Source organism: Brachyhypopomus gauderio, unplaced genomic scaffold (genome assembly GCF_052324685.1).
Source record: "Brachyhypopomus gauderio isolate BG-103 unplaced genomic scaffold, BGAUD_0.2 sc40, whole genome shotgun sequence".
NCBI lineage: Eukaryota > Metazoa > Chordata > Actinopteri > Gymnotiformes > Hypopomidae > Brachyhypopomus > Brachyhypopomus gauderio.
The window spans coordinates 2,111,763-2,127,491 of NW_027506868.1; the positions used below are offsets into that span (position 1 = coordinate 2,111,763).

Sequence of the window (15,729 nt, forward strand, 5' to 3'; positions counted from 1 at the left end):
AAAATACATTTTCTGACCTGTGACGTCACGTAGCCTCCCTTCCACGCCCAAATTTCTCCAAAGTAGTCTCATTCGTTTGTACTACATTTGTGCTCATTTGTGCTGTTAAAATTAACGCTTCAATCACTTGCTTTGTAAAGTTACAGTCGTTTTACTTTTCTCACGCTTGACGTCACCAACCCCCCCCCCCCCCCCCCCCCCCCACGACCAAATCACTCCAAACTAGTCTTGTTCGTTTGTGCTACGTTTGTGCTGTTAAAATTAACGTTTGTGCTTTTATGGTTTTTAAAATATAACTGATTCTTTTTCATACGCGTGACGTCACCAGCCCCCCCCCCCACGACCAAATCGCTCCAAACTAGTCTCGTTCGTTTGTGCTATGTTTGTGCTCGTTTGTGCTGTTAAAATTAACGTTTGTGCTTAATGTCACGAGCGCACCTCTCACGTGTTTAACTATAGCTATATAATAGAATGGGCTGGATGATGCTGGAGTACAGAAGGGACAGGAGGTGAGGGGTAACAGAGAAGGCAGAGTTTCTGGATGACATCAAAGCTTCTGTTGAGAGATTTATGAGGTAATATTTATGAGATTTATAAGTAATATTGATCTTCCAATAATGAAATTGAATGACAGGAATATTTGTGTGAATCATTGTTTCTGTGGGGATACAAAGGCACAACCCTCATGCAGGTATCTGCACTTCTGCAACATGGTTAATCATTTTCTTGATGAATACACCAAGTACATGAGTCAGAGGTAGGAAATAATGCATCTTATTTGACATGGGCACTCAAAAACATAAATAAGTGAAAACACATTTTTTTTCTTAAATCCATTTTTACTGTAGAAATTCTTGTTATATGATGGAACATGTACTTTTCTTTAGGTCAGAGGGTTGCAAGTTTGGATTCCGCATTGTATCTAAATAACTCTGTGGCTTTGAATAAAAAAAAAAACGTCAGCTAAGTGTAGTGTAATGTAATTTAACTAAAATCTGCTGCTTGTTTTCCCAACCTACTCTTGCGTGTAAAAAACATGTGGTGTAATATTATGCTTGTCAGGCACAGTGGAAACCCCCTTGGAGAGGTCATCGAACATGTGACATCGAACATCGAACATTCACAACATGTGTTGTGAAAAGCGCTATACAAATATATTTGATTTGATTTGATCGAAGCATTGCCACCCAGAGAAAGGCCTCCGGCAGTAAGCGACGTAATGCCCGAGGGCTGCCCAGTAAGGCCCCGGACGGAATGCTACAACACCCCTTAGAATGAAGGGCTCATTGCAGAAGGTGAGGTTGATGGGGAAGTCTTGCAGCACATAATCCTTCTCTGCAGCCACTTCAATGGACAGTGCTGCCCCAGCAGTGTGGCTGTGGGTGACCACACCATTGCAGGCCTCGTCAGTAATTGATTGGTCTTGTGCTGCTTTTGCAGGTTGCTGGCAAATTGAGTACTGCAACTGCACTCCATCCTCGAGCTGCTTGAAGACCCTTGATGCCCTCTCTTTCTATGTGCCGTATGTTTATAGTGCAAGGAGACATGCTCTGAAGCTGGCCATTGCTCTTGAGCATTCTGGCTTCCTACGCTGAGCCTTGGTAATGAAACCTGGGGAATGATCCTTTGCTTTTGTTATGATCTGGGCAATGTTGCATGCTGCGTTGATCTTCAGTGTTCCAGATCTTAATGTGTTGTGTTCAAAGATGTTGTGCAGAATTCTTGCCCTCTGCCGGTAGGCTTCAGAATGTACCCCATCTATCACAATGGTTATGACCAGCTGAAATATCTGGGTGTTTCTCTGGTCAGTGGTGGTTATGTGCTTTCTCCACTGTCGCAGAAAGCGCAGCATAAACATTGGCAGAAAGAGTCAAATGTGCACGTGTTGGCCAGGCTTACTGTTGCTTTTTTTAATGCACTTGCACATATTTCCATTTTGTAGAAGTCCTATTTGAATTTTGGTTTGCTTTGGAGCTGTGTGTAGCCACTCTGGCTTTGGGATAGTATTGGGGGTACTGTCAGGCCCCTCCAGTTTTCCAGTGTTGGCTGATTGGGTGTGTCCACTGCCAGGCCTTTGTCGCAACCAAAATGATCACTGTCTGGCTTGTTGTGTTTGGCTGAGGAAAGCCACATCTCCTCTTCAATGTAATTTAGGTGTCTGCCCACAAAACAATCCACACGTGTAGGCAGGTTTTCGTTCCTGAAGAGGCCACATTTTACATTTTTGAATTCGGCCTCCACATTTGCGGAACTGGCTGTGGCCTTGCTCCAAGGAAAAAGTGGTGTTAGTAGGTTCACAGAGGCAGGTAGGAGCCAATTCTGACAAGTTGTGGTATGAGCTCAGGAAGGTAATGCAAATTGTCATGGTCTCCATGGTGTGATGCACGACTTAAACTTTGTTCACAGATCTCAGCCACCCAGGCTCTCATTTCTGGCTTTGGCATCTAGTGGGAAATTAAGAATTTAGTTCCATTAATTTGTTATTCCAGAATTCATTTCATTTTGATTGCTATTGTTCTCTTTCCTGTTAGAAATAAAACCTTATTGTTCTGAATTTTTTGTGTGTGGTCCATCTCTCAGATGTCTGTTTTTTACTATGTTAATACAATCAATCTTCTCATGTACAGCCTTGTTTACTTAGTCTTTACATAAGGCTGAGTATTGGTTTGCTACTGCCACCTGGACAAACTGGACAAACAATTGTTGCGCATGGAGTCGATATGAGCCCACCCCCCCACTGTTAGTTCCAAAACTGATACGTTCAAAGATTTTCCCATAATAGTTGGCTAGGAAGGCTAGTTCACTTGCAGCTTGCTAGTTGTATTACATGCTAAATATGTAGGCTAAATATGTATGATCAATTACTTAATCATGGCTGTAGATACTTAAACACCAACCATGGTTTGTGTATTTGATAGTCATAGCTGTGCCTGCATTTAGCTGTCTAAGGGAATGGCAATACAGTACAGCTTACTGCAACATTTATGGTTTAATCACATTACAAAATACAAAATTGTATGAATTACTTCAATATTGAGTGCCCATGTCAAATAAGATGCATTATCTCCTACCTCTGACTCATGTACTCATGTATTCGTCAAAAAAATGATTAGCACTTTGCAGAAGTGCAGATTCCTGCGTGAGGGTTGTGTCTGTGTTTTTGCATCCCCACAGAAACAATGATTTACACAAAGATTTCTGTCAGTCAATTTCATTATTGGAAGATCAATATAACTTTCACTTTTCACTCATATGTTTACAATTATTGGCAGCTTGAACTAGTATGAAAATGTAAGCCATTGCTCAACTGTTTTAGTGAAGTTAATAAATAATGAAGGCATTTAGATTCAGTTCAATGTTTTTGTGTCAGTAATACAGTATTTTTCTTAAGGCAGCTATCAAGCAAGACATTATACAAAGAGTGTTTGCATGTGCAAAAGAACAGTTCTTTATTGAATGTGAGTAAAGAGCAGTATCCTTAAATGGTTTGCATTGCGTATCCATGCATTGAATGTACTGTACATATAAATCAACATTTTTGACTTTTTGTCAATCAACAATACACCACATAAATTGAATGAGATGGTGTTTCTTGGTGGGTCAGACAAAAAAAACCAAGTTCAGTAAGCGACAAAAGAAAATAAATGAGCATTATAGCAATATAATAAAAGTACTAGTAAAATGGTTAAATGCAAATGTTTAAATGTTAATGCATTGAGCTAAACAGATAGATGGCCAGGAGAAGGAGTGGTCAATGAATGTGGATGCCCTGCTTCGTATGTTGCAGAAACTTTCAAGAGAACAGTTCCTGATCTTCTCCTCTGCCCACGACACCTCTGAAGATTTCTGGACAGAGGCCTTCTAGACAAAGATGTGGTTGATCTGCATAAGGGAACATTAAGATCCTCATACATCTCCCAACAGAAGCTTTGATGTCATCCAGAAACTCTGCCTTCTCTGTTACCCCTCACCTCCTGTCCCTTCTGTAGTCCAACATCATCCAGCCCATTCTATTGTATAGCTATAGTTAAACACGCGAGAGGTGCGCTCGTGACGTTAAGCACAAATGCTAATTTTAACAGTACAAACGAGCACAAACGTAGCACAAATGAACAAGACTAGTTTGGATTGATTTGGACATGGAGGGGGGGCTGGTGACATCACGCGTATGAAAAAGAATAGGTTATATAAAAAAAACATAAAAGCTCAAACGTTAATTTTAACAGCACAAATGAGCACAAACGGTGCAAACGAACGAGACTAGTTTGGAGTGATTTGGTCGTGGAGGGGGGGCTGGTGACTTCACGCAAATGAAAAAGATCCAGTTATAGCCTAATTTAAAAACCATAAAAGCACAAACGTTAATTTTAACAGCACAAACGAGCACAAACATAACACAAACGAACGAGACTAGTTTGGATTGATTTGGACGTGGAGGGGAGGCTGGTGACGTCACGCGTATAAAAAAGAATCGGTTATATTTTAAAAACCATAAAAGCACAAACATTAATTTCAACAGCACAAATGAGCACAAACGTAGCACAAACGAACGAGACTAGTTTGGAGTGATTTGGACGTGGAGGGGGGGCTGCGTGATGTCACAGGTCAGAAAATGCATTTTTTAATTACTCATAAGCCTTAATAGCACAAACGAAAATATTTACAGCACAAACCCGGCACAAAAGAACTGCAGTGTTATTTCAGCATTTTGGGTTTGAGGGGGGGCCAGCTTCACGCAGGTTGACTAATCATGTGCCCATTTGTATAGTGTAGTGTTTTTATAGGGTAAGGGCATTTATTTAGGGTAAACGCAGGGCAGTAGGCGCACCCTTAGAATCCGATGGATGGATTTTACATCCAAAATTTCTCAGCTAAATTAAGATTAACTTGTACTTCTGCGTCAAACCTACACCATAGCGGGATATAGGTTATCTGTTTTTTTTTTTTTTGTACGAAGTGTTAAGCCCAGTTTTTTAAGTTGCGACTTTTTTTTTTACATACAGAACACTTGTATTTGGGGTATTTGATTTGTAAGTGATATATAAAAAATTTTAACTGACTTTTTAAACTGGCTTTTTAAAATTAATACAAAACACAATACTTTTTACTTTCAGTACTTGAGTAATAAATTAACTTAAACTTTAAAGTAATAAATAAACTACTTGCAATACTTAAGTACAAAAAATGCTGAATACATCTGTACTTTCACTTAAGTAAAGCTTTTAAAGAACACTTCAACTTCTACTCAAGTCACTTTTTTGTACTTGTACTTTTACATGTCTGGTCATAACACGAGTAGCAGCATTCTGAACAGTCTGAAGTAGTGATGGGAAGATGATACCTCAAGGAGTGAATCGCCACACTACACAAACTGTGTTGACACTGTATTGCAGTGGTTCCCAAACTTTTTCTGCCGTGCCCCTTTAGTAGATGAGAATATTTTTGCGCCCCCCCCTACAAACTCAAACGCATATTGACCAGTGGTGTAGTTAAGAAAAAATAAGTCAGTGTTCGTGAGTGTAAGTTGTTGGGGAGGGGGGGTGTGGCGGCGAGCTCCGCCCACCTCGCGCGAATGGCGAGCATCACTGCAGTGTTCTCCGAAACGATAGGTGGCGATAGGGGGCAGTGGAGAATAAAAAACCCCTGCAAAACCGGTGAGAAAGAACATTTTTACCTGACGGTACACCAGGCATCAAAATAAATAAATATATACACACACACTCTATATATATATATATATATATATATATATATATATATATATATATATATATATATATATAGATAGAAATATACAATTATATACATCTATGAACCTGCGTGAATGGTGGAGGCGTTTATACTAGCCACGTCACATTCTTTGTAGTTTTGTCTGAAACAATATGTGGTAATATAAAGAAACACCCCTCAAAAGAAGGGGAATGAACATTTACCTGCCGAATTTTAATGTTGCTTTGTGTTTCAGGTTTGAAAAGTGTTGGAATTTAGGCTAAAGTACATTAAAATGTTGAAATTGTAACTACTTCGTTTCACAACAAATATCTGTCTGACTGAATAGTTCTCTTGTATTACGTTAACAAATAGGAGCCTCTTGTAATTCCAGGACGAAACATGAGAGAATGTGAAGACGTTAAGATTGGGCGTTTTGAAAATAAACCACCATTAAATAATGTGATAAAAAAGCGAATTATTTCGAATCATTACGAGTATATGTATAAATATTTTACTTATTTAAGTTTGTCGTGCTAGGAAATATTGAACTGGACCTTGAAAGTTACGTACAAGTGCTTGAATTCCACCTTGTAAAGGTGTATGAACCCTGCAAACACGACTTTGTTCATTGCGCTGAGACGCGGCGTGCGCAAAGTTACAAAATTCGAGAGTTGCTCGACCTCGCGAATCGACAGGCCGAGCCACAGCGATTATGTCATTTTCGCCGCTCGCGACGCAAGTATAAACCAGGCTTAAGAGTTTTTTCACGGACACTCGCGTCGGTCGCGACGCAACCTTCCAAGCTTGTTTTACTTTTAAGCTCTGCGCCCCCCCCCCTCCCCCCCCCCCCCCCCCGCAATAGCTCCTAGGGGCAATAGCGTCAGGCTGCAGATCTCATTTGTCAGTCCACCTCTCCTCCGACACCTATCTCATCCCCGAGTCCGGGAAATGACGTCACCTTTGTCACATGCTTCAAAATAAAAGTCAACATGGCCGACCGCTCAGTGTACCAAACCACGACTATAACAAGCAAGAATAGTTCATTACATTAAATACAGTACATTAATTAAACTCTTTGTGTATTTTTTTTGTGTTTTCTGATAGTTACGATTCTGTAGTATGTTATGGCATATCCCAAACGCAAGTCACACACACATACACAATATATATAATATATGAATTTGAATATATATGGTTAGGGTAATATAAAACATTAATTCACGATGAAAACCGGCTAACTTAGTTGTTTTACTGCTAGCAACGTGGGTTTATATTTTCTCATAACATGCTAGGCTATATGCTGTAATAACAACACAATAAAGTATGCACAATAAACAAAGGGAAAAATAATTCAAGCAAGAATTTAATTTTATTTTAAAACAATAAATAATCGGAACAGAGGACAATTACAAATAATAAAAGCAAGCATTCTTGTGTAGTTGGTTATAAAATCTAGAAGGAACACCAAATCAAAAATTGAAAACAATGTAATAAAACAAAATACAGAGAAATAAAAATTAATAAAATAATAAATTATGTAAAAAAAATCTAAACAGAGGGAAAACAATGTAATAAAAGCAAGTATGAAATTTAAATATTCATAAAAACCTACACAATTCAAAAAAATACTCAAAACAATGAAAATAATGTAAACAAAATAGGCAATACAAGCAAGCATTCAGTTTTAACTGTTTTAATCAGTTCTTGGAATTATTCAAATGTTACATGTTGGGAAAAAACACTTTCAGCTTCATATCTGTTGAACCCCTCCAGCTTCATCATGTGAGTGTCACTGCAGTGAAGAGAATGTGTATGTGTGTGTGTACACTATTAATCTTTTAGTTTTACCTTTTGTTTTTTCAGTTCATCCACAAGACGTTCCTCAGTCACCATAATCAGTTCAGCCTCTGGACTTGGTTGAGTAGGCAATACTTTTTCATACTCAGTATTAAGCACATGGTCTCCTTTCCTGGTGTTTCTGCCAATCCATGGTGCCCAATACTCGTATGACGGATTAACAGCCAATGGATTTTTTGCACGACCTGAAGAAAAAAAGAAAAAGAAAAAAAATAAACAAAATTAATACTGACTACCAAAAGCACTCTGAATAGGTTTTTTAACCAAATGTCAAAATAAAAAATAATAAACTTACTAGGCACAAAGCCGCGAGCAATCATTTCAACACTGACAGAATTCCAAAACTCTTCAATGTTTACGTCTCCATTGAAGTTTTTGGGAGGTTCCTTTAGGTCACTCACTATCAGACAAAAGACACATTTAGGCTTGGTTTCCTGGTACAGAGATTAAGCAAAGCCAAATCATACTCACTCAGGGATGAGGTGAGTTAACAGTAGGACTCAGGGATGAGGTGAGTTAACAGTAGGACTCAGGGATGAGGTGAGTTAACAGTAGGACTCAGGGATGAGGTGAGTTAACAGTAGGACTCAGGGATGAGGTACATATATGGTTTAGCATTACAAATGGATGAGATATGGCCTGAGATGTTAAGAAAGGAAGAGCTTACCCGCCATGCTGAAGACTCCCTTTTTGTGTAGATCCATGATCACAACTGCTGGGTAGTAGCCACAATTAACACATGAATATGTGTAATCATGACTTGTGAGAGCTTCAAAATGGCAATATGCATGAAGAATGACATCTGTGGATGGAAATGTAACACCCCGAAGTCCCTCCAGTGAATTTATAGTTCTGGACACTGCAGTATGGTTCTGTAGGTGACATGGCATTTTTGTTGACAAAATTATGACAGCATTTAATATTTAACAACATGTGAAGTATATCATGCAATAACTTATTTTACTTGTAGGTTCTGCCTTAGAAAAATGCACAGTTCCAAGGTCAGCACAACATGATCATCAAAGTTATGGAGTCCTGCTTTCCACTCTTGGTAACGATACACCATCTGACACAGTGTGCATTGTCTGAAGTAAGTTGACACATCTACAAAATAAAAAAAAAAAGAATATTAAGTAACAGTGTGATTGAATAAAAATTAAAAAAATACCTGAGCTATTTAACTTACCATCAATAATGCCACCTATACCAACAATCCGGGCTTTGTTTGTTATCATCACCGGATTTTCCAAGGCAGGACGTCCTGAACAGAAAGTGCATGTGGTCTCTGTTGGAAGCAGCTTTGTTGGATAATTAAATTGTGCTTTGGGAGCCTTCACTTCTTCTGGAAGTGTAGATTGAATTTTTTTCTGTGCAAAAATGTACTGCACTACACGTTCCAAGTGCATTGTTGCTGGGTAGACGGGCTTGGTAGTGGGCTGATCTGTCACTGCAGCAGTTGAATCTGTCTCAAATAAATGTCTCTGAGTTTGAAACAAGTGCCATTTTGCTATACTTTTGTGCACACAAGACATTCTTGGCTTAGCACAAGGACAGTGCCATGAGTTGGTCTTTGGATTGAAGGTCACCATAATTCTGCCAAGACGACTGAAGTGCTTCTTCACTGGCTCGTAAATGGACAGACATTTTGTTTGGGAGGAGCCACTGAGTGTTACTTCTACACACAGAGGTACATGAGCTGACATGGCTGCTTTCTGTTTTTTTAAGCACATATTCTTCTTTGGTACACCAAATATCTTATGATTTACCATTTCATCAAGAACTCTCTCTTCAAGTTCCTCTTCACTTGCCGTGCAAGAACAATAGTCAAGCAAACGAATATGTTCGCAGTAGCTGAAAGCACATCCACTCCATCGTGCTAGAAGGTGGTATTGGTAACACTCTCCTAATTCACAGCCGGTAAATTGGTTTTCCCCCAAAGTCTTTTTCTGGACATGAACAGGTACAGAAAAACCATGCCGGCCTCTCTGAACAGCACACACACCATTTGTGGCATCCACACAAACACTCTCCAAATGGGAGCCACTGCTTACATCAGGTTTTGCTTCTGAATGTTTTCTGAAAATGTGAACAGATAAATTCTTCTTACGTACAACTGTGGTGCAGTGAGGACACTTTACTCTTCTGGGTGATGAGGTTTGAGCCTCTTTGTGAGAAGCTAGTGAAGTATGTGGTAGAAGACTAGAAGACGTAGGGGAAGGGGAAGGTGCAGGAGCAGATGATAAAAGCTCAGAAGGATCAACTGTTAGAGAAGGTGCAATGGGCAAGGTAGAATAAGCTTGTGCCTCTTTTAAGGAATGTGATGAAGACGTAGCAGATGTGCAAGAAGGTACTTTTGCAGGTGTAGGCGTGTGTGTCCCATATGATCCATCTTCACAAGCCTGTAAATGGCTTCCCATATTATCCCTCCTCAAAATGGTTTTTGAGCAAAAAGGGCAGTGATAGTGTCCTTCTGGTCTGCAATTTTGATGACATCTGTGAATTCGATATTCTGTGAAAAGAAAAAAAAAAGAAATAACATCTAATAATGTGTACTGCTAATAATAACAGCAGAATTGTACAATACCTTTAAACTGTATGGCATTTTTCCAGTGAATTTCAATGTGCTTCTTAACCCTCGCTAGGTTGGATGGCTTAAACAACTTCACAGGGCACAATGGGCAGTGAAACATTTTGCAGCATGTTGTGCATCTGTTTAAAGATGGAGCTGAACCATACCCTGATAGCAGACGACTCTGATCCAGATCTGGTTTTTCTCCGGCAAACCCGCATTACAGTCACCTCCGTTTTTCGAATTTGGCCCGGATGCAATACAGTATTGTCTTATAATAGCCGAGTCTGTTACGGATCTGTCTGCACAACGGCAAATCGGATCTGGTCTGCATATTTGGGCCAGAAGTGGCCCTAACAATGCCATTTAAGATTCAGTACAAAATCAAACAAATTATTTTACATCTTTGATTAAGAAAATAGAATGATGGTCTGGTTTTTTTTTGGGGGCCAGAAGTGGTCCTAACACCGCTACATGATATGTGGAGAAAAAAAATCAGTGATGACTCACAGCCAAATCACACAGTAAATGTTTCCCTTCGCCCAAAAATATAGAGATAAATTAATAAATAATCAATAAATTAAGTTATAAAGCCTTTTTCTGTGGGCCTTTTTTGCTAAAAAAAATACTTATCAATAGATGTTACAGTAATTATGTGCAATTGAGTTATTTTTATTACAAACATATAAATTGATCAAATAGTTCCGGTCACAGTGCATTAATATTTTAGCTGCACAAGTTTAGGCGCCAATTTTACTGGAAGGACAATCTGAGGGGAAGTTTGAAGGAGCAACTTCTGTCCAGGTAAGCTGTATTTTTAAATTATGATTATTAATAAGGATTGTGATTTTTTAAAGAAACAACACATAATTTGTGTAGCTAAGTGCACCTTTTTACATTGGGAAATTCATAGTTAGATAGCTATCTAGGTTAAATGTCCGAGCTAAAAGTTGGCGTCAGTGTTAGCTAGCTAGCTTAGCAGTAGCAAATAACAGCAGGCAAGGGAAAAGCACAGGCACACAAACACTTATTTAGCTGAGTACTGTGTGTTTTATTGATTAATTAAATTATTTATCCAACTTAAGTAATTCATCAATCTTCCGCTTGATTCAATTAATTGATTTGAGTGTTCGTTTGATTCAGTTCATTCGACCCCAGGTGAAATAAAGTGTAGTTCATATCTGAGGGAAAAGTGAGGTGTATATAATCACAGAAAAAAAGCGTGCCGTGCTCCGTTCCAACTTAAATAGTGCTTCGTTTAGATGCCCGTAACCCTGCGTGCACACCGCAAGCGATAAAATCGCTCTGTGCCGCCAAACCAACCGGCAGCAAGTCTCTTTTTCGGCGTATCCAACATCACGCCATTGAAAATGAATGACTTCTGGCCGCTGTGTCGCTCTCGTCGCTTGCCGTGTGAACGCAGGGTTACTATGCTGCTTCGCACCGGGAATACATTACGTAGGAGGTAGGATGGAAAGTTTTAATTTATCGAAATCTTGTCTGCTATAAGTACACAGCTGTGCAAATGGTGTTAATACAGAGCCGATTTATGGAGAGCCTATCTACTTGCTCTCTCTCCGCCGTCATATCCAAGTTTTAGAAAAGTGACTGCAAACCACTATATGTTTAATTTCGTAGTTTAATCATGTATTTAAAAATAAATAAATAAAGACAAAGAACACATGTCAGTATATTTTAGGTTTTAGGCTGACAAACTGCAAACAGGAATGGCAATGTAAATGGTAATTCACGAGTTATAAAAATCTCTAAAGCCTGCTTTAACAAACAAGAAAACAGCACTTTATTTAAAATAGCTAATTGAAGTTGACTGGTGTAGAATTAGATGGTTCTGAACGCATCCTATTAGTGTGTGGGTTGTTTCTTTCCCTTTACTGAACACTACACATTTTAAATAAATAAAAACTAGGAGCTTGGTAAACATTTATAAATGTGATCAAATATGTGTCATTTTTTCTCATCTTAAATTATGACTCATTTGATTAGCCAAGAGTCTATTGGTTTTAAAATAACTTTATGGAATTTTCATTTACATAAATATAGATACAATACAACAAACTAGTCTAGAATGGCTTTACATCTGCCTAATTTAATATCAACCTGAGAAAATCTGCATGATTGATGAACTCCCTTAAATCATAGGCTGTTTTGGTGTATTTATTTCTCCATTTTTGTGAATAGTAATTTCAGTTGTCTTTCCAAGGTAACTGTAGGAGTCACTTATCAGTCCCACCAGGATTTCGCGGGCCTTTTTTGTGATTGTTGCGGGCCAAAATGTTTGATGTTGCGGGTGTTTTTCAAAAAAATGGCGATTGAAGTTGCGGTGTGTTTTTGCTTTTTTGTGAGTACGTTACAATAGGGAGTAAATGTTGTATGGTTTCCTCTATTTAGTAGTCCATTTTAATTATCTATTTACCTATTTATTCAGGGTTGCCAACTTTTCAAGATCGCTTGGAGTGCGATTTGAACCTGGAGGGGGTGGCGAACATTAATTGTTGACGGGGGGGGGGGGGGGGGGGGGGGGCGGGGTTAGCGAACGTAAGTTGTTACCGGGCGGCCTGTAAAATGGACACAAATTAAGTATTATATCGAGATCGATCGCCAGTGGTTGGCGCCAGAGCGAACTAGTAACTCATAGATATGGATCAGAGATAAATAAACTTTATCTCTGACTTTAAACTTTATCTCAGTTTAAAGTTTAAACTTATAAACTTTATCTCTGACCCTCGCCGCTTGTGTGCACTGCAGTGACTTCGCGGGCTACCGTTGCATTGTGGGGAATGTAGTGTTTGTGCGTGCAAAACACCATCGGGCGGCTGTGACCTGCGGGCCGGTTCTAATAGTAATTAAATATCATCCAGGGGGCCATAGATAATCAATTCGCGGGTCTGATCTGGACAGTTTATCCCCGCTTTCATGTATTGTACAGGGATACTGCTTTTCCCGATCTTTTTGCCGTTATTTTCGTCGCTCATGCTGCTTTCAGTCTGCTCCTCTTGAACGTATATACGGAAGTAAGGCGGGAGTTTGTCGACGTCACATCAAGACGACATCAGTGATTGGTCAAATTTGCGGGATTGGCTGAAGTTGCAACACCGCCCTGAATTCGCGGTGTTTGCTTGAAGTTGCGTTGAAGTTGCAAATCGCAACATCGCGACTTTCTGGAGGGTCCGACTTATGCAATATGTTATTTTCAGGAGACTCTTGGCAACTTCATTCATTTGACATGTAAATGATTTTTCTGTGGCACAACAAGAAACTTCAAAAACTCATTCTTTGATAGTAAGAAAGTACACAAGGAAGATCAATTAAGTTAATGGAATGAGTTTCGGAGATTTTAGCCAGAATTTGAATCATGAGTACCATAGTTTTGTCAAAATTAAAAGTTTAAACCTGTGGAGTGGGTTTTTTTTTAGAACAAATATTCAAATTAAATTTTGGCTTGTTTTATGCACCCTAAAATGTTTTCTGAACTATACAGTTCACATCTTACAAAACGGCACCAACTGTCATCTTAAGTAATTACCCCATCTGAGTATTCTATGAAAATATTTTATATTTTACAAGCTCATGTAAAATCTAATTATTTTTCAGATAGAATCATGCTTTTTAATGTATTTGTAATTTTATGTATTCTGTGCTTTAATGTCAAAGTATGTTTTAAGATATTGAACAGTGTAAACAAAAAAAATGGACTTAAAAGTTGTATATATATTTGTGTTATGATTTGTCATTTTGTTCACTTTTTTTTTTTTCCTTCAGACGAGAGCCAGTCCATCTGTATATACTGAGGTAAGATGAGCAAACACCACACCATAGTTACCAGTGCCACTCTCAGACGCAGGGCTCGTGCAGGTTTAGACCAGCGACTACAGGACATATTAGAAAGTGAATTAGATATAGCAGAAGCAAATGCACCATTACTGTTGGAGGAGGCAGATGTTGTTTCTGAACACTTGCAGCAGACAGATGTTCTTAAGGATGTTGAGGATGGTGATCTATGTGTGTACGAGGATTGTGAAGATCCAGGTCTCTTTTTTGATGAAAATGAGCTGGATGATGATGGTCTGTTTTTTGAGGGTGCCACAGAAGAAGGTGAATACCTGCCTGTCACTTTTGATGGTTTTGACAAAGAGAGTTTGTCGGGTAGCTCTACTGATGATGAAAAATCTGAGGTCACCCTGGCTGAACTTTTAGCTTGTTGGGCTCTTCTTTACGGAGTACCCATAATTTGCTTGAGTGCACTGCTGTCAATATTGTGTAAATTCCACCCTGAATTGCCTAAAGATGGAAGAACTCTTCTGAAAACCAAGACAACAGGATACACTGTGCAAGAGAAATGTGGTGGTCTTTACTACTACTTTGGCATTCTGGATTCAATGAGAAGGGTGTTAGTCAAAATGAAAGACATGCTAGTGGAAGGTTCTTACCTAATGTTGCAGATCAATATTGATGGACTACCTTTGTTTAAGAGTTCCAGTGCACAACTCTGGCCAATTTTAGGATTGCTTGTGAATGTTCCAATGAAAGAGCCGGTAGTCATAGGCCTTTTCTCTGGATGTAAAAAACCCACTTCGTCTTCAGAGTTCTTGGAGGATTTGGTAACAGAATTGAAGCAACTTGAGAGAGGCTTTGACTTTGAAGGCAAGATGTTGTCTTTAAAAGTCCATTCAGTGATATGTGATGCACCTGCAAGGTCATTTGTCAAAAATGTAAAATCCCATAATGGCTACAGTGGATGTGATAAGTGTTCACAAACTGGTTTGTTTCTAAACAGGCGTATGACGTTTCCCTTAACTAAATGTCAACTCAGGACAGATGAATCCTTTTCTTTAAAACTTGATGAAGACCACCACCATGAAGGTCCTCTCCCCTTTCAAGGACTAGCTATTGGTTTGGTGTCCCAGTTTCCATTAGACTATATGCATTTAGTATGCTTGGGTGTTGTCAGACGCATGGTGAACCTTTGGCTCAAAGGCCCACTAAACACTCGGCTGCCAGCTAATATTGTCAAAAAAATTTCTCAAAACCTTGTGGCAATGCGTCCTTATATTCCTGAGGAATTTGCACGGAAACCTAGACCACTTTGTGAAGTCGACAGATGGAAAGCAACTGAGTTTCGCCAGTTTCTTTTGTATACTGGTCCTGTGGTTTTGGCAGGAGTTTTAGACACTGCAATGTATGGAAACTTTATGTTGCTTTTCAGTGCAATTGCGATCTTGGTTAGTCCTCAGCTTTCAGCCACCCACTGTGATTATGCTCAGTCGCTACTTGAGACATTTGTGAAGCATTTTGGTGATCTTTACGGGAAAGAGTTTTTAGTCTATAATGTCCATTCCCTAGTCCATTTACCACACGATGTGCAACATTTAGGACCTTTAGACTCCACCTCTGCCTTTCCTTTCGAAAGTTATTTGCACAAACTCAAGAAGCTGGTAAGAAAACCAAGATTCCCACTTGCTCAAATCATAAGACGGTTGTCAGAGGAATCTCCTGATATCAAAGCTCCCCAAAACTGTAACCGCTTAAAAAAGCAGCACTGCATTGGTCCAGTACCATCTGGTCTGCCAGCA

The 15,729-nt window shown here is 39.2% G+C and overlaps 1 protein-coding gene across 1 annotated transcript; it reads right to left on the reverse strand.

Annotated features, from left to right (window-relative positions):
* Positions 1-7,252: 7,252 nt before the first annotated feature.
* Positions 7,253-10,473, reverse strand: LOC143485822 (uncharacterized). Its single transcript, XM_076985423.1, has 6 exons — positions 10,154-10,473; positions 8,756-10,078; positions 8,534-8,673; positions 8,237-8,441; positions 7,865-7,969; positions 7,253-7,754 (listed from the first exon to the last, which is right to left on the reverse strand). Exons 1-6 carry the CDS (start codon positions 10,257-10,259, stop codon positions 7,543-7,545), a joined length of 2,091 nt encoding a protein of 696 aa, XP_076841538.1. The 5' UTR covers positions 10,260-10,473; the 3' UTR covers positions 7,253-7,542.
* Between the last annotated feature and the right edge of the window lie 5,256 nt (positions 10,474-15,729).